The sequence below is a fragment of the Schistocerca serialis genome, chromosome 6 (assembly GCF_023864345.2).
Source record: "Schistocerca serialis cubense isolate TAMUIC-IGC-003099 chromosome 6, iqSchSeri2.2, whole genome shotgun sequence".
NCBI lineage: Eukaryota > Metazoa > Arthropoda > Insecta > Orthoptera > Acrididae > Schistocerca > Schistocerca serialis.
The window spans coordinates 603092059-603118993 of record NC_064643.1 but is presented as its reverse complement, the minus strand read 5'-3'; the positions used below and the strand labels follow the sequence as shown (position 1 = coordinate 603118993).

At 40.9% G+C, this 26935-nt stretch overlaps 1 protein-coding gene across 1 annotated transcript; it reads left to right on the top strand.

Annotated features, from left to right (window-relative positions):
- The first annotated feature begins 13 nt into the window (after positions 1-13).
- On the top strand, positions 14-26935 carry LOC126483969 (probable U3 small nucleolar RNA-associated protein 11). The gene is made up of 2 exons (XM_050107269.1): positions 14-127; positions 26079-26935. The coding sequence occupies exon 2, from the start codon at positions 26093-26095 to the stop codon at positions 26852-26854; it is 762 nt and encodes a 253-aa protein (XP_049963226.1). The 5' UTR covers positions 14-127; positions 26079-26092; the 3' UTR covers positions 26855-26935.

The following is a 26935-nucleotide window of genomic DNA, read 5'->3' as shown; positions in this document are numbered from 1 at the left end:
ATCTCTAAAGCGTATTATCTTTGGCAAGCCGATTGTATGTTTGTCAACACTAAAGAACACCACAGACGGAACACATGTTCCAGGACAGAAGTTGAAGTGGGCCAGTTTCTATATTTGTAAACAAAGAGTAAGTAGCGTAATAGCAGTTGCATAGTGTTGACCCAATTGCTGTCCGAAATTTCATTCTTGATGTTTCCTTTCCAAGTTATATGACAGATCTGTTCCTTTCATAATTTCTTTCCGTTACGTTTACATTTTTTATCTTGATTTTCTCTACCTCACATTTTGTTAAGCTTATTTCCATACCTGCTTCTTCAATTACGCTCTGCTATATATTTATCATAATACGAGTTAAAATAGGACACTTTTTTCATCTAATGATTTCAGCAATTTAACTCAATTATACCTATAAACTTACGTGCACAAAATCCTGGTGACTTTGTAACCTGTATATTTTGTGAACATTTTCTATATAGTTTCGCATTTGACAGCCTTTTTAAACGAAAATTCGGGTGTTCTCTTTTACATTGCAGAAAGAGTTAGCATAGGGCATTGACATTTTATTTTACAAAAAGCTGTTTTTTTTATCAAAGAAGGGTAATTCTAGCTATTCGAAATCAAATAATTTGAAAGCAAAAAAAAATTGGTTTTAATACCAAACATTGGTCACAATTTCAAATTTACATTGATAAACTGAAATGGATCATAGTTCAAATTTAAACTTGTAGTGCCCTCATGATACAGTTAGTGATGTCACTAATGATTTCCTCAAGAACTGGACCTGAAGCTTTACCTGATAATTAGAAGTAGAAAATAATTGTGCATAAAACTTCTTCTCATATTCCTTCTTAGTGTCCTTGTTGTATTCAAGTTTAAGACTGCAAATGCACCTACTGGCACGCAGCGTGGAGAAAAATTTACACTTTTAGATGGCAATTGGCTTTCTTCATTTTCTTCTGCTGTTTCCTCTACAGGTGTTTCAAGAAAGGACATGTTTCCATTTGAATCAGAGTCATGAACTGAATACATCTCACATTCATGTCGAGTTTCTTATCTTTGTTTTTGTTGACATGTTTCTTTGAAGTCCCAGGAACTGCAGGTGTAGTGCAGTCTCTCAGTAATATAGTTTTTCCTGCAGGAACACCCATTCTTTTCCTTTTACTTCGCAGAGGTTGTATCTCATTTCTTCTGATTTGCTGAAGAAAATTTTCTAAGCTTTGAACCCATTCTGGTTCATGGAGACTGGTAGCTCTGGATCGAGGCAATTTTATGAGCACTTGTTCTCTGTCTATAGGAACAATACCTATACTTCTGAATCTCGATTTCAAATTCTTTTCACAGTTGTCACCAAGCTCATCAAGACATTCGTTCAGCAGTTCAGGAAACCAGTCTTTTGGAATCTTCCCTCTGATTTTCTCTTTCCAGTTCTCAGTAACAGTTTTTCACTTAATTTTTAAATGCTTTAAAAAGGGAACATCGAGATGTTGGAAGGAAGTAAAACATATTTGATGATGTTCTGACATTCAGATATTACTTTTGCTGATACATGGCTGCTTAGATCATCTTCAATTAAAATTTTTGGAGCGTCAGCCCTGAATTGTTTGAAATAAGGCAAAGCTACCATTTCAAACCAGTGTTCAGAAATTTCTGTTGCGAACCAACCACTTTTGCTTTTGTTATAAACTGTTCCTTTTGGTCCCCCTTCTGTCCAGATGCTGAACAAATTTTGTGCTTTATATGTCACGTAGGGAGGCAGCAGTATCCCACCAGCTGTTCCCAAAAACATGACTGAAACACTTGACTTATTTGAGTCAACAGTTCTTTGAGGATGTTGACAGCCAAGTCTGACAATGACTAATTTTCTTCTTGGGTCATCGGTAATATTGTTTGGGGCTGAGGCAACTAGGTAGATGCAGTGTTTCTTGATTTCCAAAAAGCATTTGACCCAGAACCACGCCTATGCTTATTGTCAAAAGTTCAGTCATATGGGGAATCAAGAGAAATTTGTGATTGGATTGAGGAATTTTTGTTAGGGAGGATGTAGCATGCTATCTTGGATGGAGAGTCATCATCAGAAGTAGGAGTAACTTCAGGTGTGGCTCAGGGGCCCTTTCTGTCCGTATTGTATATTACTGACCTGGCAGACAATGTTAATAGCATTTTGCAGATGATGCAGTTACCCGTAATGAAGTACTATCTGAGAGAAGCCCCATACATATTCAGTCAGATCTTGATAAGATTTCAAAGTGGTGCAGAGATTGGCAACTTGCTCTAAATGTTCAGAAATGTAAAAATTTGCTCTTCACAAAATGTAAAAACATAATATCCTATCACTATAATATCAATGAGTCACTGTTGGGATCGGCCAGCTCATACAAATACCTGGGTGTAACACTTTGTACCGATATGAAATGGAATGGTTGGTTGGTTGGTTTTTGGGGAAGGAGACCAGACAGCGAGGTCATCGGTCTCATCGGATTAGGGAAGGAAGTCGGCCGTGCACTTTCAAAGGAACCATCCCGGCATTTGCCTGGAGCGATTTAGGGAAATCACGGAAAACCTAAATAAGGATGGCCGAACGCGGGATTTAACCATTGAATGATCACATGGGTAAAGCAGATGCTAGACTTCAGTTTATTGATAGAATACCGAGAAACTGCAGTCAGTCTACAAAAGAGATTGCTTACAAATCATTCGTGTGACCCATCCTAGAATATTGCTCAAGTGTTAGAGACCCTCACCATATAGGTATAACAGCAGATATTGAACATGTACAGAGAAGGGCAGCCTGAATGTTCATAGGTTTGTTTAATCCATGAGGGAGTGTTATAGAGATACTGAAGAAGCTGAACTGGCAGACTCTTAAAGGCAGGTGTAAACTATCTCGAGAAAGTCTATTAACAAAATTTCACTGAACCAGCTTTAAATTGTTACTGTAGGGATATACTACAACCCCCTATGTATCACTCACACAGGGATCATGAGAAAAAGATTAGAACATAATAACTGGTACAATGGGATGTATCCTCTTCCATGCACCTCACGGTAGTTTGCGGAGTATAGGGCTAGATGTAGATTGGCCTCATCATAGTTTAAAATAAGATGAGGCTTGACACCTTCAAAAGATTATTGCAATTCATCTAAATATTGATTTACTACTTCATGAGTGAGTTGAGCTCTCGATCTTCACACATTCGGAAACAATCTTTGTGGGCGTTTTTGTTTATAACAAGATAAAAATGATAAAAACCAATCTTTGCCTGGTAAATTGTTGTTGAATATCTTTTAGTAATTCCTTTGTGGTCAGGGAATGATTTCACTACTAGACGAATGTCTAAAGATGTCAAAGGGAAACCTGAGTCTCCTGCAGAAATGATATAATACACAAGTTTATGTTGATCATCTTTACAAATTGTGTAAGGTCTGCCCACTTTTCCAATCTTTACAGCCTGTATATGATGATCTAAAGTGGATCTGGTGACCCCATATAATTCAGCAGCTCTTCTTACATGTAGACCATTATTTTTCACTTCATCAATCGCTTTCTGTAATTGTTCATGAGTGAAACACGATAATTACGTGACCCAGTCTTCCTCTTTGGATTTCTAGGCATACTGATTCTCGTAAAACAGAAAAAAATGCTATCAATATGTTGAAACATCATTTAAAAATAACAAGTGGATAACATAGGACACTGTCCCATGGCACCCCACAACTGCTCATTCGAAGAATTTTGGCAAATAGCATTACTTCTGTTGGCAGCACTACTTTCAAATGTGCCAGTGTAACATCAATATTTGATGTTATGTTACAAAAGCATTGATACTTAATAATGAAGGTCATTTCAGGACAATCAAATTTTCTTGGTGCATATTTTAATGTTATTTGCACCTGATGTTAAAAATAAGTTGAAACTCACCTTCAGCAAATACAACTTTTTATTCAAAAATAAACCAGCACTTCTCTGACCACATCCTCATATTATAAACAGTATCACTAGATACCAGTGTAACCACAATGTTCACTTAAAACAATGTCAGAATGGCTCATGGTACTCCAATGTTCTATTTTACTTTCCTATTCCTGCGCATTGCCTTTCCAAGACACCACATCATCTGCATATGCTATGATTTTCATATCCTGTGCAGCTGACGCTTGGCAGACGTTGGTTATACATGTTTCCGATTGTGAGTTGCATTCCTTTCGACAATTTCAAGCTATTCACTCCATGCCTCCTCTCTTCCTTTCTAACAGTATCATAAGCCTTTTTTTTTTATATCTCTGACTGCAACTACTGTGTCTTTCCCAAATTTCCGTTTCTTCCCTCCTGAGTGTCTTAACTGTAAATATATCATCCATAGTTGGCCTTTCAGGTCGCTGTTCTTGTTGTTGTTCTTCTCTTAATTGTTTTTGTATCATGTTCTTGATTTTCTTTAAAATTATCTTTTTATAAAGCCTCATGCAGTTTCACAGTACTGCTGTTCCTCCATAGTTCTCAGAGTCTGTTGTTACCCTTCTTAAAAATAGGTACAATAATTACCTTTTCTGGTCATGAGGCATCTTTCTTGAAATCCATACTATCCTCATTATTCTTTACAGCCACACAATTCCAAAGGTCCTTCAACTGTGATCATTTTCATTGTGATGTCATCTACACCAGGAGCTTTGCTGTTTTTAATTTCTAATACAGCTTTATCTACTCCCATCATATGCAGATCTCCTCTTCTGTTTCCTCTGTAAAGGTGTTACCATTTTTGTCTTCCTGTTTTTAATTGTGTGTATTTGTTTCATTCTGTTCTTCACATAGATTTTGGAAGTATTCTTTCCGTACTTTCAAAATCCTTCTTCCTTGCACAAGGCTTTCGAACTTTGTCGATGACTTTGGAAGTCTTTTCTTTTTACTTCGTTAGATGTTACCTACTATGCAGTATGTCTTCTTGTCGCCCCTAAAATTCTCTTATATATCTTTTTAGACTATTTCCCAAGACATCATCTTCGACAATGCTATCATTTTCCTTGCTGTTCCGCTTTGTGATTTCCATTTGTCTCCAAAATCTCCTGTCCTGTTTTTGAATCATTCTCTTTATGCATTATTCTTCTCCTTTACTGCTTCAGCAGTTCTTTCATTTCATCATGGAGTTTCTTTGTGTCTGACTTTTGATGATGTCCTTCCACATGTTTGTTTTGCTGTCTTGATTAGGGCTTTTATATCTATATAGATACTCCACAAGCCACCGTACAGTGCATGTGTGAGGGTGCCCTGTAGCACTGCTTGTCATTTCCTCTCCTGTTCCACTTGCAAACAGAGCGAGAGAAATACAACTGCCTGTACACCTTTGCATTAGCCCTAATCTTATCTTCATGGTCCATACATCTAATGTATGTTGGTGGCAGTAGAATCATTCGGCAGTCAACTTCAAGTGTCTCTTCTATAAATCTTCTCAGTAGTGGTTCTCAAAAAGAATGTCACCTTCCCTCCAGGGATTCCCTATCGAGTTGCCAAAGCATCTCCTTGACACTTACATGTTGTGCAAACCTACCAATAACAAATCTAGTAGCCCACGTTTGAATTGCTTTGATGTCTTCCTTCAATCCAACCTGGTACGGATCCCAAACACTTGAGCATTACTCAAGAACAGGTCATCCCAATGTCCTAGATGTGGTCTCCTTTACAGGTGAACTACTCTTTCCTAAAATTCTCCCAATAAACCGAAGTCGACCATTTGCCTTCCCTACCAGTTCTCACATGCTCATTCCACCTCATATTGCTTTGCAATGTTACACCCAGATATTTAAATGACTTGATTGTGTCAAGCAGGACACTAGTAATACCGTATCCGAACATCACAGGTTTGATCTTCATATTCATCCTCTTTAACTTACATTTTTCTACATTTACAGCTATCTGCAATGCATCACACCAACTGGAAATTTCGTCTAAGTCATCTTATATCTTCCTAAGTTTGCTCAATTTTGACACCTTACTGTACACCACGGCACCATCAGCAAACAGCTGCAGATTGCTGCCCACCCTGTCTGCCAAATCTTTTATGTATATAGAGAACAACAGCAGTCCTATTGCACTTTCGTGGGGCACTCATGATGATACCTTTGTCTCCGATGAACACTCACCATTGAGGACAACATACTGGGTTTTATTATTTAAGAAGCCTTCGAGCCACTCGCATATCTGTGAACTTATTCCATATGCTTGTATCTTCATTAACAGCCTGCGACGGGCCACCATGTCAAATGCTTTCCGGAAATCTAGAAGTACAGAATCTATCTGTTGCCCCTCATCCATAGGTCTCAATATATCGTGAGAAAAGGGCAAGCTGAGTTTCACATGAGCAATGCTTTCTAAAACTATGCTGATTTATGAACATAAGCATCTCAGTCTCATGAAAGTTTATTATATTCAAACTGAGAATATGTTCAAGGATTCTGCACCAAACAAAAGTTAGGGGTATTGGCCTGTAATTTTATGGGTCCGTTCTTTTACCTTTCTTGTATGCTGGAGTCACCTTCATTTTTTCCCTATCGCCTGGAACTTTGTGCTGGGCGAGAGATTCACAATAAATGCAAGCCTGGTGCCATAGAGTACGCTTTGTTAAATCAAACTGGGATTCCAACCAGACGTGTGATTTATTCGCTTTCAAGTCTTTCAGTTGTTTCTCTATACCGGCTATACTTATTACTATGTCGCCCAAACATGAGTCTGTCCGATGGTCAAATGATGGTATGTTTGTATGATTCTCCTGTGTGAACAGTTTCTTGAACATGAAATTTAAAATTTCAGCTTTTGTTTTGCTATCTTCAGCTGCCACACCATACCAATCAACAAGGGACTGAATGAAAGCCTTAGTCCTGCTTAGCTATTTTATGTACAACCAGAATTTTCTCGGGTTCTCAGTCAGTTCGTTTTCTAAGCTGTGACAGTCGTAGTTGTTTGCTTCATGCATAGATTTTTTTCACATAAGCACAAATCTCTACTAACCTTCGCTTGTTGTCATTTACGCATTCCATTTTGAACCAAGAGTGCAACAGCATATGCTTCCTCAGCATCCACTAAATTTGGTTGCTAAACCAGGGTGGATCTTTTCCATCTCCAGACCACAATTTACAGTCTGCTTAAACTTTGCCCATAATTCCTCTACATCCATCTTTCTGGAACTAAGTGATGCCAATTCACTGTCCAAGTGAGATGTTAATAACTGCTTATATACTCTATGTAGCAGAAACACTCTTCTAGCCTTCTTGTTTGAACATCCTCCATTCTTCCTCTGCATGCTTCCCCCATCTTTGTGAAGCTGTGCCTTAATCATATCTCTTGGGTTTATTTACCTTCCAGTTTCCAGTGCTTCAATTTTGCCTGTCTTTTTACCCTGTATGTACCCTTTCAGAGTTTCTTCAATGACCCTTTCAATAATCTGTTTTTTTCCCATTGAAATTAATGCTTGGTATCACTTTCACTTCTGTCAGACATCTTCTGATTTCTTCAGTTACAATAAAGTTTTTATCCTGGATTTCTGTTGCAAATTCCAACGCTGTATGGTGAACTTGTGGTTACCTTTTTTCTTATACCATCCATTACCAATTATTCATTTATTTTTCAAACATGTGTGTAGTAATACCTCCCCTTCGTCTCTCTTGTGATCATCTCAGTGGCTTCATATGACTGCTTTTATCATTCCATCCTCTAACATCGAAGTCTTGTTAAATGTTACAGCATCCTCCAGTTTATCAAAAATCTTTTTCTTGTAATCTGTTTTGAGGAACATAAACCTGGACTACAGCAAGAATATTTCTTTCCATCATAATCTTAAGTTAAATATTGTGTCACATGTTTTCCACGTTCTTGTTCACCAGTTCTTTGGCTACTATGATTGTGGTACCAATTCTTCTTTTGGCACTTCCTGACCACCACACCTTCTGCATTTACATCTACATCTGTACTCTGCAAACCACCATGAAGTGCATGGCAAAGGGTATGCTCCATTGTACCTGTTAGTAGGGTTTCTTCCCATTCCATTTATGTACGGAGCACGAGAAGAACTATTGTTTCAATGCCTCTATGCATGCTGTAATTACTCCAATCTCATCTTCACAATCCCTATGTGAGTGATACGTGGGGGGTTGTAGTATATTCCTAGAGTAATCATTTAAAGTCGGTTCTTGAAACTTCGTAGAGTTTGCCAACACCTATCTTCAAGATTCTTGTGACACTTTCCCATGGATCAAACAAACCTATATGGTAACCACTTATGCTGCCCTTCTCTGTATACATTCAATATCCCCCATGAGTCCTATTTGGTATTTGCGCCCCCCCCCCCCCTCCCACACACACACACACACACACACACACACACACACAATTCTAGAAATGGTAGCACAATTGATTTGTTAGCAAGTTCCTTTGTAGATGGATTGCACTTCCCCAATATTCTACCAATAAACCAAAGTCTACCACCTGCTATACACACTACTGAGCCTATGTGATAATTCTATTTCACATCCTTACAAAGTGTTACATTTGGGTATTTGTATGAGATGACATACTTCAACAGTGACTCTGTGGTATTATGGTCATAGGATAAAACTATGTTTTTTGAGCAAGTTGCCAATCTTTGCACCACTTATCCAGATCTGACTGAAGGTTTATGCAGCTTCTTTCAGTCACTACTTCATTACAGGTAACTGCATCATCTGCAGAAAGTCTAAGGGTACTATTAATATTGTCTGCAAGGTCATTAATACACAGCATGAACAGCAACAGTCCCATTACACTTTCCTGGGGCACACCTTAAGTTACTTCTGCATCTGATGATGACTCTCCATCCAGGATAACAAAATACTGAGTCGTCCCTATTGAAAAGTCCTCAATCCAGTCACATATGATCGTACTGTGGACAATATGCATAGGTGTGGTACCAAGTCCAATGCTTTTCAGAAATCAAGAAATACTGCATCTACTTGCCTGCCTGCCTCAATCCAAAGCTTTCAATATGTCCTGTGACAAAAGAGCAAGTTGAGTTTCGGGTGATCAGTATTTTCCAAATCCACGCTAACCAGCATTCTCTTTGAGATGCCTCATTATGTTTGAGCTCAGAATATGTTCTAAGATTCTGCAACAAATCCATGTCGAGGATATTGGATGGTAGTTTTATGGATGACATCTACTACCCTTCTTGTAGATGGGTGTGACCTGTGCTTTATTCCAAGTACTGCACAGGGTTTTCTGCTCAGGGATCAGTGATAGATTATACTTAGAAGAGGAGCTAACTCAGCCCCAAATTCAGTATAAAATCTGATAGGGATGCCATTGGGTCCTGGAGCTTTGTTCAGTTTTAATGATATCAGCTCCTTTTCAACACCACTGACACTGATACTTATTTCACTCATCTTTTCAGTGGTACAAGAATTAAACTGAGGCAATTCCTCTGGGTTTTCCTTTGTAAAGAAACATTTGAAAACATAGTTAAGCATTTCAGCATTTGCTTTGTTACCCTCAGTTTCTGTTCATGTTTCATTCATTAAGGACTGGACACTAACTTTGGCACCACAAACAGCCTTTACATACACTTGAATTTATTTGGGTTGTGTGAAATATCATTTGGCAATATTCTGCTATGATAGTCATTGAAGGCACAAGGCATTGCTCTCTTGACAGCCAAATGTGTTTCATTCAGCATCTCTCTGTCTGTAGTCCTATGCTTTGTTTCACACATATTATGCTGTAGTCTCCATTTCTTTAGAAGTTTATTTACAATGACTCTATATCATGGCGGGTCCTTCCTATTATGAACTGTTACTGGGTACATGTCTATCCAGTATGTGGTCAACCATTCTTTTAAACTTGAGCCATAGTTCATCTACATGCTCCTGCCCTGTGCTGAAAGTTCAAAGTTCCTCATTGAGATATGACACTGCTGATTTTGTATCTACTTTACTGAACATACATGTCTTTCTGCTTGTTGTAATTGTCCTTTGTGCTTTGGTGATCATTGTTGCCACAAATGTGTGTGATCACACAAGATGGAGGTTAGTTTTTAATGTCCTGTTAACAACAAGGTCATTAGAGATGGAGCGTAAGCTTAGTTTAGGAAAGGATGAAGAAGGAAAGCTGTCATACCCTTTAGAAGGATTCATCCTAGCACTTTCCTTAAGCAATTTAGGGAAATCGTGGAAAACATAAATCGAGATGGCCGGACAAGGGTTTGAACTGTGGTTCTCCAGAATCAGAGTCCAGTGCCCTAACCATTGAGCCACCCCTCTCGGTACATCATGATCAGTGATGCCAGTTTTGATGTGGACATCCTCAAAGAGATCAGGTGTATTTTTTGCCATTAGGTCCAATATATTTCCATAGTGAGTGAGGTTCCGAACTATCTCTTCTGGGTAGTTTCCAAAAGGCATTTATTAATGTTTCACAGGATGTCCTATCATGCCCACCACCAACAAAATTTTGCCAGTTGATTGCTGGATGATTAGTCTCCACCAACAATTACAGTCTGATGGAGACTTATGTACAAGTTAACTGAGGTTTTCTCAAAAGTTTTCAGTTACTTCAGGAGATCACCCCTGATACTGAGTCTTTCCCAAACAGTTTCACATGCAGCTTCAGTTTCTATCTCAGTGGATTTGAGTTTCTTGTCTACTGTGACAAATACACTACTTCCATTTTCCATTTGCTTATCCTTTCAATATACACTTAAATTTCCCCCTAAAATTTCACTGGTATCAATTTCAGTTTTCAACCAGCTTTTTGTACCTAAAGTTATGCGAACTTCACTGATTTGTAGGCGTGCTTTGAACTCTGCCTCTTTGTTGCGAATGCTTTGGCAGTTAACCATTAGGATTTTAATACTGTCACTTGTGGAAGGCATTTCTTTTGATTTTACACTCATAATTCTGGGTTTCCTACAGCTATCATTATTTCGATTGGATTTAGAGTTGCTAATCTAAAAAAAAAAAAAACCTGTGTGCACACACAGTCAGCTACTGGAGTAACAGCCTCTGATGTGTAGTGCACACATGACCCATTTAAGGGGATCCTACAGTTCTTAATCATATGGCACAAGTCCAGGAATTCACAGCCTAGTTTATCACAGAACCTTTGAAGTATCTGGTTCAGTGGATCCACTTGATTCACCCCTCATGGGCTTGGCGACCCCAGCGTTCCTGGGCTAGGGCTGGTAAGTGCCGCCAGTCCAGTGTCACCTTAAGCTCTGGGCATGCTTCAGCAACCACTGTGCGGTATGGCGATGGAACATTGTGTGTGTCTGGGAACGGGGATCTTGGCTTGACCGCCTGGATTGTTTGCAGACAACCTTTGGGGAACCTACTACATCTCAGTTGTACAAGACTTATTCAGGCATGCGGGACTCTGTCTGAGTGGACCCTTATTCCTGTAGCTGCTCATGGGACAGATATGGAATCCTCAAAATCATCTTCTTCCACTCCCAGTGTGAAGGGTGTACCACATGGGAGTATTCACACACATTCATCCAAGAGAACGAGAGGGGCTAGTCCCTCTGACAGTAAGAATAATTTGGACATAGGTAATAAGGCTCACGGAGTTATCAGTAATAATCTTTCTTGTGATGAAGAGGAGGAAGGGGCATTTGAAAAAGTGTCTCCCATCTATATCCACAAGGGTTTGGAAGGGCTAGCTGGCACTTTAGAATCTATAAAATGACTGCGTAGTGGCTCCTTATTGGTCAAAACTAAGAGATCAAAGCAGGTGGGACTTCTCAAGAACTCTCACAAACAGGGTGAATATGATGTCATTGTTGAGATGTACAACTCTCTCAACACAAGATATGGACATAGCAGAGCTGAAACAAGAATGGCCATCACAGGGGATAGTCGATGTAGAGCATCGAACCTGAAGTAATAGTGGAGAAACTGAAAAGACTTCCACTTTCATTGTCATTTTCAATTCTCCAATGCTTCCTGAACATATTATGGCAGGGTTCCTTCGACTTATAATTCGGCCATACATATCAAACCCAATGTGGTGTCGGCCGTACATATCAAACCCAATGTGGTGCTATAAATGCCATACAACCATGAGTTGTGGAGGCTAAGTGACCTGTGGGAAGTGCAGAAAAGCAGCCCATAACACTGGGACTAACTACCTGTCTCTGGCAATCTGCATCCACTGCTCTGGGAGGCATTCAGTCTGGAGGCGAGACTTCCCTGTTTTTGCTGAGGAATGCAAAATACAGGAAATAAAAGTAACCAAGCGGATCCCCTATGCTGAACCCAAAAAAGAATATAAGGTGACAAAACCTTCTGTCTTTGCCACTCCATATTCTTCCATGTAGCAGAACCTGTTCCCCAGGTGGATGCCTCAACTCAGATGACATCCAGCTAGCATGTATCCACCACAAGCACCTGCATGTGTACATGCCAAGGTAAAAAGAGTAAGTACAAAGCAATCCAGGCAGCTGCAACCGGACAGACCAACAACAGTTCTGCAGTGAGCATCCAGAAGGCACATGAAAAGCAAAGTGCCTCTCAACACCCTCTTTCCCCCACATCCTCAAAGAGACAGGATCCCAAAGTTTATGGGTCAAAAGCTGTCCCAGGCACCATCAGATGTCATTATGGTGCATTTGACTGATGAGGAAGACATCATGGAGTTCAATGCCTCGGATCCAGGCAGCCTCTCCATTCCCCTTGCTCTACAAGTGCTTCATCTCCCTGGTGCAAAGACAGGGATACATTAAAACAACACTGATGAAATGGCTCCCACACTACAGTGGAACTCAAATGGGTTCAAGACTTTAGTGGAGGAACTGAAACTTCTATCACAGCCATGCCTCTTGTGCTTGTGTTTACAAAAACATATTTTAAAGATAATGATGTCCCTGTGCTACAGGGCTATACACTATACTGCAAGGATGATCTATCTGGAGAAAGAGCCAGGGGAGGGGTTGCAGTGTTTGTAAATAATGCGCACCACTCATCTACTTTCCCCCTGGCTACTGGCCCACAAGCAGTTGCAGTCGAAATTCTTGCCTATCAGTGGATTACAGTTTTTTCACTGTAATTACCTCCGCTAGATGCAGTAGACTCGCTCGACCTTCCTCCTCCTGGAAGACTTCAATGCCCATCATATCTTGTGGGGCTCAACCTCTATTTGTCCTCAGGATCAGGTTTTGGAGAGCCTCATGTCATATCATGAGCTGTGAATCCTTAACACAGGTGCTCACACTGATTTCTGTACTGCTACTGCGTCGATCTCAGCCATCGGCCTGTCTTTCTGCTCTCCCACCCTTGCAGACTGTTCAATGGGAGGTCATCGACAACCTTCAATCCATTGACTACTTCCCACTCCGCATTCACCTACTGGATGGAGCACTACCTGCAGAGAAGCCACCAAAATGGATGGTCTGCAGGGCTATCTGAACACTATTCAGGCAGCTGGCTGTGTTTGAACAGCATGACACTGTCCAAGCATCCTCAGGTCATCTTAGGAGGTGATCTGTTCCTTGGCGGACAGATGAATGCTGTTCAGCAATCTGGGAAAGGCCTGCAGCTCTTAGGGATTTTAAATGCTGACTGGCAACAGGCAGCCTCAGTGCCTTTCGAATCACAAAAGCCAAGGCTCGACACATCATTAGGGAGAGTGTACCTGGACTCCATCGAGCACTCCACATCTTTCCGGTAAACCCAGTTGTTTACCAGCAGTAGTGAAATGGTTGTCTCCAAACAATGCCCGAAGACATTGCTCAGTTGCTGGCCAAGCATTTTGCAAAAACTACTGCCAGTGCCTACCAGGATTCGGCATTTTGTTGCTACTGTGTGACTGCAGAGAGGGAAAAGTTGAACTTCAGATCCAACAATTCTGAGAATTACAACCACCCTTTGTCCATGTGGGAGCTGGAAGCAGCTCTGTCTGAGACTCATGATACTGCACCCAGTCTCGACCATATCTGGTACTGCTTGCTTTGACATTTTCCTGTGGCTTCAAATGAAGTATTCCTCGAACGCTTTAATCTCATACTGCAGACTGGTAACTTCCCCAAGTCAGGGAGAGAGGAACTTTTGATACCGTGCCTCAAACCAGGAAAGGGCTAAACATGTTCCAGTCGTTATTGGAGTATCACGTTAACAGGCTGTTTAGGAAAGATACTGAAGTGAATGGTTAACTGTCATTGGTCCTGTTGTTAGAGACCAGGCAACTCCTTCCTTAGCCATTCTCAATGTGGATTCCGGATATTTCAGTCCACTGTCAACAACTTGACTCTGATAGAGGCGTCTATTCAACAGGCTTTCCTATGCAACCATCACTGCACTGGCATATTGTTTGATATCAGTAAGGCGTATGATACTACTTGGAGACACTGTATTCTCGAACAACTGTATCAGAGTGGCTTTCATGGCCACCTCCCTATCTTCATGTGGTCATTTCTGTCTCAGCAGTTTTATAGGACCCGAGTTTGTATTTCGCTCTCAGGTTGTTTCGAGCAGGAAAATGGTGTCCCTCAGGGCAGTGTTTTAAGTGTTACCCTCTTTGACATAGCCATTAATAATATCAAATCTGCAGTAAGGAGTCCCGTTCAGTGCCCCTTATTTTTGGACAATCTTGCTGTTTTCTGTTCCTCCTCCAGTTTTGCAACAGTGAGCCGTCAGTTGCAACTTACAGTGCAGAGGTTGGAGGAATGGTCTGCAAAGATGGACTTTCAGTTTTCTGCAGATATGTGTGTGTGTTCATTTTAATTGCTTTTGTCATATTTTTAATTTGCCTATGTGTTGCATATGAGGGACACCATCCTACATTTTAGAGACTCACTGAGATTTCTGGGCATCATTTTTTACTCACAGTGGTTGCAGTTGCCACACCTGAGAGACCTGAAAACCAAAACCATGTATGCTCTGAAAATCGTCAAGTGCCTTAGCCGCAGGCCTTGGGGAGTGGATGGGGCATGTCTGCTCCAGTTTTATAGGGCTTCCATGCGCTCACAGCTGGGCGATGGGTGCACAGTGTTTGGATCAGCAAGACCTTCGTATTTGAAGATTGACACTGTCCACCATGAAGGGATTCAGATGGCCATGGGTGCTTGTAGAACCAGTCCCATACCCAGTCTCTGTGGTGAGGCTGGGAAACTGCCAGTCACCATCCAGCAGCAGCTCCTCATGGTGCATCAGGCATGTAAGTTCCTTGCAGCACTGACTTCACCCACATACTATACTGTTGCTTGCCTTTCCTCCAGCCATCCATGAGCCACAGTGCCATTTGGTATCCGGTGCAGTGTGTGCTGGGGTCACCTGGTGTGGACCAAGTACAACCCAAAATCCAGGATTTTAACTGTCTGCCACCCATGTTACTGCATAGGCGCAGCATCATTTTAGACTTAGTGCAGTACAGGAGAGATTGCACTCCTGCATCTGTTTTTAATTCTGATATTTTCAGACATTTCATATGAGCACCACAACTATGTAGCTGTCTTTATGGATGGGTCTAAGCATGGGGACTCCGTTGGTTGCTCTGCCATTTTCCCAGATCATGTCCTGAAGGTCTGACTGCCTCAAGAATTTGCAGTCTTCAGCGCAGAATTATATGCAATCTTGTGGACACTGGAGCAGATCAGACATTCTTCGAGTGCTACCTAAATTTCTTGTCTGTTCAGATACTCTGAGAGCTCTTTCCTCTCTCCAGCATTTGTACCCAGCAGATAAAGTCATCCAGAATATCCAGGACATCCTCCTCCAACTATGACAACTGGAAAAGGAGGTGACTTTCTGCTGGGTATTTGGGCAAATGGGAATTGCGGGGAGTGAAAGGGCAGATCGAGCAGCCAAGGAGGCATATCATGATCCTCAGGTATTTTAGTGTGCCATCCCCCTGCATGCTACCACCTCGCTGTTGAGGTACAAAGTCATACGTCGATGGGAAGGCGAGTGGCTGGAAGTGACCTACAACAAGCCTGTAAATCCCCCAACTCAGCCATGGCGTACTACCAGCCACGTCGATGGGACGAGGTCCTTACTCATTTTCACATAGGCCACAGCCCCATGACACATGGGTTCTTACTCCGGCAAGAGAGCACTCCAATGTGTGGCGCTTGTGGCAAGCAGATCACTGTGTGCCACATGTTATTGGCTTGCATCTGCCCTCTTATTTTAAGCAACATTCCAGCGAATGTGGTTCAAGTTTTTAAACTTTTGTGTGTTGTCCAACATTTTTAACAAGATTTTAGGAAGATGTTTTTAATGTATCAACAGGGTGACTGGCTCATCCAAATTTTTTTGTAAGAGGTCAGCCAATCACATTTTGCTGTTTTTTGTTTTTCTTTTGGCTCTTCTGTGCTTTGGTTTTTCTGTGTTTTAATTTCATGTATAGCTAATTTCCCTCTTAATTGGTTATAGTGCATGTGAGATAGAGTGACTGTGTGGTCATTTTGAGTGCATTAGTGTACAACAATTTTAGTTGATCTTCACATTCGTTTGTTTTGCTAAGTGTAAGGGTGCTGATGACCTCGCCGTTGGGCACCCGTAAAAAAAAAAAAAAAAAAAAAAAAAAAAAAAAAAAAAAAAAAAAAAAAAAAAGAGGCACTCCACTCAGAATCAAAGGGCCAAAATCAGTTCTGGAGACAATGCTGCAAATTGTGAGCTTTGTTGAACTGCATGCGTAATGCTGGTCCTCTCAACCTTCTCTGCCAGTCACAGAAATGACAAAAGTATGACCTCGGAACCCAGACGACGGACATCATTTATTCCAATGTGTGCCACAGTCTGCAGTTGAGTGCACCATGCTTCCTCAATAGCTTCCAGAACAGACACTTCAACATCTTGAATGAGGCCCCCAGGCATACAGACTGAGTGCATGTGGTGTCCTTTCTTGTCCCTTGCTGCCATTTTCCAAAGGGGTACCATCATTCGCCGTACATTTGAACTGCCAATGGTTAAGAGACTCCTAACCTTTTGTGTTAGCCTCCTCTTAACACTGAATAAAACAGGTTTCCCCAAAACAGGTGAAGTGTGAGTCCCACTGGCTCAGATTCAGTGAAAGACAACACCTCAGATTTGTAAGCTAGGGGGATCGGTAGAACACCCTGAGTCCTCTCTGGTCCCTGTCCACCCTGCACAGGATGCATAGATCTACCATTGAAATGCCACTCGCAGTGAACTGGATGAGTAGTGACAGATCCTGCACTTTCTGCAAAGGAGCGGATAATACTTGAGGTGCCTTTGGTACCACTGCCACAGGTACACAGCTCTCGGGTTCTTCCAACATGATGGCTTGCTGCAGCTGCCAGTCATTTGACAGTTATTAGTTAGGGCAACTTCCAATTGCTTATGAATGCGTTACATTCTTTTTCCAGCACTTTATTACCATTCTCTTTCTTTCTTACTTCACTTAGTCCCATTAAAGATATGTACCTCTTGTCATTATCCACGTGATTTCCTGGATTCTTGCATCCTTTACTTAAGATACAACATTAATAGCCCCTTTCCTTGCATTTTTCATCAAACAAATATCTCTCTCATCAATACCATGCTGGATGTCATACCCGATAGATCTGTTCGAAAGCTTTGTCATCTTTAGTATTGGTTTTGATCAGAGGCTTGTTTGGTTGTTGAAAGCAAAGGGATTATCCACTACTGGCTTGCTGATCCCTATTGGAAGCCAATGTTCCTCTAGGACCTGCACAGCTACTGTAGCAGTCTTGGGACACACTTGGACCACACTGTACTTCGTCCCTACAGGTAGTCCCCTGCTTTGTGCCGTTGTCTGTCTCCCTCAACATGGACAAGGGATTGGACATGGGGAGACTGACTCAGTCCTGTCGTAGTCAAAAGGTACTGGAATTTGTGATGTGCACAAACTTGTTTTTTAATGTTTAGAGTGAGTTACTAATCTTTGCGTAACTTTGAAATCTTATAAAGATCTGAGTAAATATTTTTGCAGTAGTTTTACAGTACTCCATTATAGACATCAGCAGTTTAAGTCGCCACTAATATTGCCTGCCCACACATTTATACATGGCATGAACATGGAGAGTCTCAACACTTTTCCATGAAGCATGTGTGAACTTTAATTAAATGAAACAACTAGTTCACTGCTACCAGTCACCATTTTATTTATTTCCATGACGCGTTTCAAAGGTTTAAACCTCCATCATCGGGTGGATATACATTAGTTAGTATTACATATGTGTGTGTGTGTGTGTGTGTGTGTGTGTGTGTGTGTGTGTGTGTGTGTGTGTTTGTGTGTGTGTTGTGTTACGATTTTGGAGGAACTTGTGGCACTGCCTAGTGGAGAAACAAGACATTATTTCAGAATATGGTTTAGGATTACTTTTGATAAAAAAAATTAAACTGATATCTAATGGTAAACAGTAAATAAGAAAACTAGGGTACCTCCAGTGGTCACAGGTTCCTCTTGCTGTCGTAAACAAATATGGCGTCTGGAATCAGCTGGGTGCAAGGTTCGTATAGCAGAAGAGAAGACATAATCACAAAGTGCAAAGAATATACATCGTAACAACATTATTACAGAATAATTGTTTAAAGCATTTGGAGGTGTTTGTTTTTAGGTGTCGAATATATGTGTGTGTACTTCAGGTGGTATATAAATCCAATTTTGACAAGTTAAAACAGCTAAACATTCGTACCCGTTTATACAATCAGGTGAAATGTTAAAATGGCTTACACTTCATACTTGTTAATAACAATCAGGTGAAATGTTACAGACTTGCATTACAATGATCGTATTGGCTACAGCAGTAAAATCATACATAGATGACACTCTTTCATTGGGATTAATAAACAGATTTGAGGGGCTGGAGGCAGAAGGAGAGGAAGAGAGAGAGAGAGAGAGAGAGAGAGAGAGAGAGAGAGAGAGAGAGAGAGAGAGAAAGTGTGTGTGTGTGTGTGTGTGTGTGTGTGTGTGTGTGTGAGAGAGAGAGAGAGAGAGAGAGAGAGAGAGAGAGAGAGAGAGAGAAAAGAGTGATTATATGAGAGCAAACATTTACATGGCAAGGAGTCTTAAGATTACATGTTGCATATATTATCTGCCTAAAGGTTGGGGTAATACATTGGTTTGCTATAAAATATGCAGATAGATATACATTTGTGCCAGTAGTTGATGTACATACAGCTTTAAGCTGACAAGGGGTACAAGCTGTTGGTGTGGTGAATTACACTCCTGGAAATGGAAAAAAGAACACATTGACACCGGTGTGTCAGACCCACCATACTTGCTCCGGACACTGCGAGAGGGCTGTACAAGCAATGATCACACGCACGGCACAGCGGACACACCAGGAACCGCGGTGTTGGCCGTCGAATGCCGCTAGCTGCGCAGCATTTGTGCACCGCCGCCGTCAGTGTCAGCCAGTTTGCCGTGGCATACGGAGCTCCATCGCAATCTTTAACACTGGTAGCATGCCGCAACAGTGTGGACGTGAACCGTATGTGCAGTTGACGGACTTTGAGCGAGGGCGTATAGTGGGCATGCGGGAGGCCGGGTGGACATACCGCCGAATTGCTCAACACGTGGGGCGTGAGGTCTCCACAGTACATCGATGTTGTCGCCAGTGGTCGGCGGAAGGTGCACGTGCCCGTCGACCTGGGACCGGACCGCAGCGACGCACGGATGCACGCCAAGACCGTAGGATCCTACGCAGTGCCGTAGGGGACCGCACCGCCACTTCCCAGCAAATTAGGGACACTGTTGCTCCTGGGGTATCGGCGAGGACCATTCGCAACCGTCTCCATGAAGCTGGGCTACAGTCCCGCACACCGTTAGGCCGTCTTCCGCTCACGCCCCAACATCGTGCAGCCCGCCTCCAGTGGTGTCGCGACAGGCGTGAATGGAGGGACGAATGGAGACGTGTCGTCTTCAGCGATGAGAGTCGCTTCTGCCTTGGTGCCAATGATGGTCATATGCGTATTTGGCGCCGTGCAGGTGAGCGCCACAATCAGGACTGCATACGACCGAGGCACACAGGGCCAACACCCGGCATCATGGTGTGGGGAGCGATCTCCTACACTGGCCGTACACCACTGGTGATCGTCGAGGGGACACTGAATAGTGCACGGTACATCCAAACCGTCATCGAACCCATCGTTCTACCATTCCTAGACCGGCAAGGGAACTTGCTGTTCCAACAGGACAATGCACGTCCGCATGTATCCCGTGCCACCCAACGTGCTCTAGAAGGTGTAAGTCAACTACCCTGGCCAGCAAGATCTCCGGATCTGTCCCCCATTGAGCATGTTTGGGACTGGATGAAGCGTCGTCTCACGCGGTCTGCACGTCCAGCACGAACGCTGGTCCAACTGAGGCGCCAGGTGGAAATGGCATGGCAAGCCGTTCCACAGGACTACATCCAGCATCTCTACGATCATCTCCATGGGAGAATAGCAGCCTGCATTGCTGCGAAAGGTGGATATACACTGTACTAGTGCCGACATTGTGCGTGCTCTGTTGCCTGTGTCTATGTGCCTGTGGTTCTGTCAGTGTGATCATGTGATGTATCTGACCCCAGGAATGTGTCAATAAAGTTTCCCCTTCCTGGGTCAATGAATTCACGGTGTTCTTATTTCAATTTACAGGAGTGTATCTGTGAATGAGGTCAATCTCTTGTACTCTTGGCGGCTGTCAAAATTTATGGTAAATATTAGGATGTGTGCACGTGTGTGTGTGTGTGTGTGTGTGTGTGTGTGTGTGTGTGTGTGTGTGTGTGTGCATTTTTAAGAATGTAGGCAGTTAAGATGGATTCTGGTTGTTTCATTTGGTGTTTGTATATTTGGAGTGTTTCAAGGATGTCTAGTTTTCTGCCTTTTGGTTGGATGTGTAGGATGCTAATACTTGTGTTGTTAACAAGGGCAACACAACTGTTGTAATGGACAGAACAACATACATAGAAAAAACTTTAGACTTCTTCCAAACCAGCAACATAACTGAAATACATAAAGATCCAACAGCCAGAATACAAAAGGAGATTAAACACATTTCAAACAACATTAACTTTCTACTCACTATCCAAGAAGCAAGAAACATTGTAACAATGAGCCCACAAACACCTTGCCTTAGATCACAACCAAAGATCCACAAAAATGGGACCCCCATCAGGCCCATAGTGAACTGTAAGAACAGCCTAACATTCAAGCTCAATAAAATACTCTTCAGAATTCTCAAACAATCATACACATTCAATAATGAGAGAACACTTAAAAACACAACAGAATTCACACAGTATGTCAAAAACATACAAGTACCTGATGGAGCCACACTTGCCTCATTTGACATACAAAACCTTTATTCCTCTGTGCCAATAGATCCCATACTACAGATAATCAATGCCAAACTACATTAACACAAAAAAATACCTTCAACTCACATGAATGAACTAATGGACCTGCTTGAATTCACACTTTCACACAACTATTTTAAATTTAACAATAAAATCTACAAACAAACAGATGGTTTGGCAATGGGCTCAAATCTTTCCTGATTGCTAGCAGAAATATTTATAAGTAACCTAGAAGACAAAATCCTGAATTCCAATCACCACTTCCTCAAAAATATCATCTACTACTACATATATGTAGATGATACCATCATTTTAATCAAAGACACTAAAGATGACATCAGTGAGTTGAATCAGCCTACCACAACACATACCACAATCCACAACTCTTCTTGCCACCCCACAGCACATAAAATGGCAGCATTCCGGTACATGATTAATAGATCTATCCAACTACCACTCTCAGAAGATAAATGTGATCAAGAAATTGAAATAATAAAACAAATAGCTATTGAAAATGGTTATAACAGCTCCATAGTAGACACCCTAAAACACTCAATAATGGCAAAGCAATCACAACACAAAAAACGAAAAGAAAATAGCATCTTCCATACAATCCCTTTTCTGGGTAACATTTCATGCCAGATTGCCAATATCTTCAAAAGAAAAGGCATAAGAATATCCTTTACAACAGACAACAAGATTGGACAGAAGTTACCCCACAACATCGGCACACGAAACCCACTTCATCACACAGGTGTGTACAAAATTGAATGTTTGGACTGTGACTGCTTCTACATAGGGCCAGACAGGCAGATCATTTGAGATTAGGTTCAAGGAACACATGGCAGCACTAAAAAACAAAAAATACCACACATCGGCAATAGCTACCCACCTGCATGAAACAAAACACCATGTTAACAACACAAGTATTAGCATCCTACACATCCAACAAAAAGGCAGAAAACTAGACATCCTTGAAACACTCCAAATATACAAGCACCAAATGAAACAACCAGAGTCCATCTTAAATGACAAAAATTACAATATTTATAATAGTATCATCTCTGTTTTCAGCAACTGCCTACACTCTTAAAAATGTGCGCGCGCGCACACACACACACACACACACACACACACACACACACACACACACACACACACGTGCGCGTGCACACATCCTAATATTTACCATAAATTTTGACAGCCGCCAAGAGTACAAGAGATTGACCTCATTCACAGGTAATTCACCACACCAACAGCTTGTACCCCTTGTCAGCTTAAAACTGCATGTACATCAACTACTGGCACAAATGTATATCTATCTGCATATTTTATAGCAAACCAATGTATTACCCCAACCTTTAGGCAGATAATATATGCAACATGTAATCTTAAGACTCCTTGCCATGTAAATGTTTGCTCTCATATAATCACTCTTCTCTCTCTCTCTCTCTCTCTCTCTCTCTCTCTCTCTCTCTCTCTCTCTCACACACACACACACACACACACACACACACTTTCTCTCTCTCTCTCTTCCTCTCCTTCTGCCTCCAGCCCCTCACATCTGTTTATTAATCCCAATGAAAGAGTGTCATCTATGTATGATTTTACTGCTTTTGCCAATACGATCATTGTAATTTAAGTCTGTAACATTTCACCTGATTGTTATTAACAAGTATGAAGTTTAAGCCATTTTAACATTTCACCTGATTGTATAAACGAGTGCGAATGTTTAGCTGTTTTAACTTGTCAAAATTGGATTTATATACCACCTGAAGTACACACACATATATTCGACACCTCAAAACAAACACCTCCAAATGCTTTAAACAATTATTCTGTAATAATGTTGTTATGATGTATATTCTTTGCACTTTGTGATTATGTCTTCTCTTCTGCTATACGAACCTTGCACCCAGCTGATTCCAGATGCCATATTTGTTTACAAATGTGGCAGTATACATGTGATGTGTTACGACAGCAAAAGGAACCTATTACCACTGGAGGTACCCCAGTTTTCTTATTTAATGTTTATGATTAGATATCAGTTTAATTTTTTTGTCAAAAGTAATCCTAAACCATATTCTGAAATAGTGTCTTCACACACACATATCTAATACTAACTAATGTAAATCCACCCAATGATGGAGGTTTAAACCTTCGAAACGCGTCGTGGAAATATATAAAATGGTGACTGGTAACAGTGAACTAGTTGCTTCATTTAATGTCAGTAACAGTCACGGTAAAGCCTAACCTAAAAATGCTCACATTTAAGATGTGTGTACTTACTTGGACATCTATCAGTGACTATCCATCCACCGTAATACTTTTCACTCCCCTACAAAGAAATTCTCAGTCAAATCCTCAGTTTCAGTCAGCACCCTCATAAAATCGTACTTTCCTTAATAAGTGTGTGGTACTAAACCAAATGCTTTTTGAAAGTTAAGAAATACTTTACGAACCTGAATATCATGGCTTTCAGTATGCCATGAGGAAAGTGCAAATTGGGTTTTACATGATCAGTGTTTTTTGGTAATAATCATGGGTGGATTTTTTGTTATATCTGGGAGTGAGTTAGGGTATATATAGAAGGATACAATTTTAAATTTTTGCTGACTGATCCCTTCCAACTTGTCCTAACAATATGGCATGCAATGTCAGTTTCCATGTCTGTGAAGCTGAGTTTCTTGTCTGTTGCAAAAAATGCAACTCCTGTTTCCATTAGCCTATTCTATCAACACACACACGGATTTGCCCTAAAAACGTCATTGCACTATGAATTTCAGATTTTTTGCCTGATTTCTGTTCCTAGTTTTTTGTGAGCTTCACTGTGTTGTTGGAGTATTTCTAACTCTGGCACTTTTTGTGAATTACTAATACTTTGGCATCTTTTGCAACTATCACTATCTCTGTTTGATGGAGTCATCTAATCTGACTACCTCTCATGTGCATCTGCACATACAGTGAGCTACCTGAGTAGCAGCTTCCAGTGTGTAGTACACATCTGACACACTTAGAGGGATCCTACATTTTCAAAGCTGTGGCATAAGTCTTTGAAGTCTCAACCTAGTTTGTCATGGAACCTTCAAAGGCTGTGGTTGAAGTGTGCCACTTGACTCTAAACCAGAGGGCACAATAAGTTATAGGGACAATGCTACTTTGTTGGAATACTGTAAGCTAGGCTTGTCATCTCAACCTTCTGTGCCACTTGCTGCAGTGATTTAGGTATGACCTCCAAGGCCAGATAAAAGGCATTGTTGATTGCAACATCTGCAACAATCTTCACTTGGTTGCATCCTGTTCTCTCAGTACCTGCCAGAACAACTTCAACATGATGAATGGCACACACTTAGCACACAAGGCGATCCTTCCCATTCCTTGCTGCCCTTTTCCTCAAGAGTACAATTATTCACTGTATGTTCTAACTGGTAATGATTAACAGATTGCATCTGCTTCCCTGACATAGCCATTGCAACCTTCCCAACAGATTGAGTGTGTGTAACTGGCTCAGTTTCATTGAGAGACAGCAACTTGAACTTGTTGGTTACGGGTATGGTGTACACTCTTGAGTCTTTGCTGGTCCCTGCCTCCCATATACGAGGTCCCTAGACCTACAGCTGACACGTCATTCAATCAAATGAACAAATGGTGGTAGATCTTGTTCTTGTTCTTCTTGTAAGAGGAGACAGTGTTGACAGTAGAAGATAGTACTTGAGGTATCTTTGGTTCATGTCTCTCAGTAAACCTCTCTACACACCCAGAATTCTGCTGCTCTTTCTTTACCAATCTCACATAAGACCTTATTGATGACATGATTTGTTTTTGTAAAACGATTCAGCAGTGCTACTGCAAGAACTCAAACTGAGCGAGAATCAGCCAAAGTGCCTGTTTCTGGTTTCAGCCATCTGTTGTACAGGTTGGAATTCAGTGACTCAGTGAAAAAAAAAAGATAGATCCTAAACTGCTGATGGCATTCTGAATTATCCAAACAACCAACTGTGCAAGGTGGTTAATCAGGGCAAACATTTATATCCATCTATTCTACATTAAATAATTTTAATTAAGCATTATTTTGTCTGCAACACATTGAACTTTCTAATAAACAAAACAGTTCTATTTTTATTGCATGCATCACAAATAAGTTAGTGACAAATTTCTCAGTATATCCTTGGACTCAAAAGATTACCACTGACCTATCGATCATCTTATTTATTTTCGTGGCCCTTATCATTTATCTTCACAAGATCGATGTGTTAATTATTGTATTTGGAAATGTTAAAGGTAGTAGTTTTTGAATTGATCTTTGATATGCATTTGGACCCTGTTCCCTTATCCCTCATCCATGCAGCATTATTTACACCAACTTGTTGCACCAGTTAATTTAGGCACCACTTTGGCGGTAAATTGAGAAAGTGACATCTCTGCATATTCTTTGAAGTGACACATACCTGAAAGAAGAAGTGGTTATTTCATATACTGTGATGGTTTTTTCCAAGATGATCATGATCGTCTGTCTTTATGCTTGTTAGCTAAATAACAGCAAGTCCTACTTAATAATCAGTTACTTTTAATTATATACTGTGTAGTCCCAATAAGAGTTAGTTGTTCTGCCATGGATTACATATAGAGCTCTAACTTGATTTGAAGTTCTAATGTATTGCTGAAAATTCGGCTGATGACCAACTTATGTCTTGAGTTGCTGTCAGTCTCCCACTTCTTTATTTTTAATTCAATAACATCCATACTATTTGTGTAACTATGTACGCAGTACTAAACTTAAATTTGTATATTTTCCTCTCCTAGGTTAATTTTTCGTGATGTCCTCGTGGAAGAAGACTTCAAAGGCAAACCAGAAAACACACCGAGAAAGATCACAACCAGAAAGCAGAGCACACCTGGGAATCCTAGAGAAAAAGAAAGATTATAAAGAGAGAGCAAAAAATTATGGGAAAAAGAAAAAGACACTCAAAATATTGAAAAAACGTGCTCTAGATAGAAATCCAGATGAGTTTTATTTTCATATGATCAATTCTCGTGTTATGGATGGTGAGCATCACGAAGTTGATAAACCAGATGAACATACACCCGAGCAGATCAAATTGATGCAAACGCAGGATTTAAGGTACGTTACCACAAAACGAACAATGGAGTCAAAGAAGATAGATAAACTTCAGTCACAACTTCACTTGATCGATGTAGCAGATCAAACGGAAAATACACACATATTCTTTGTCGATACAGAAGAAGAGGCCAAAAAATTTGATGTTGCCGCTAGGTTAGACACACACCCATCCTTGCTCGGTCGGCGAACAAACCGACCTAGACTGTCAGTTTTGAAGAATACATTGTTGCCAGAAGTAGATGAAAATATTTTGGAGAAAGCTGTTCTCCAGCGGACTCAGGCATACAAAGAATTGAGCAAGAGAATTCAGCGTGAGAAGGAACTCGCAGTTGTACAACAGAAGCTCGAAATTGAACGTCATCTTCAAAACAAAAAGGAGGAACGTCCAAAGAAAATCAAACCAGGGTCTCAAGATTCTGCACCTGTCTACGAATGGAAATTTGAACGAAAACGATAACTTTTATTTTGTAAATTAACAAATGCATTTATTATCTACTTGTGTATGATTGTGTAATAAATAAAGTATTTTTACAAATGA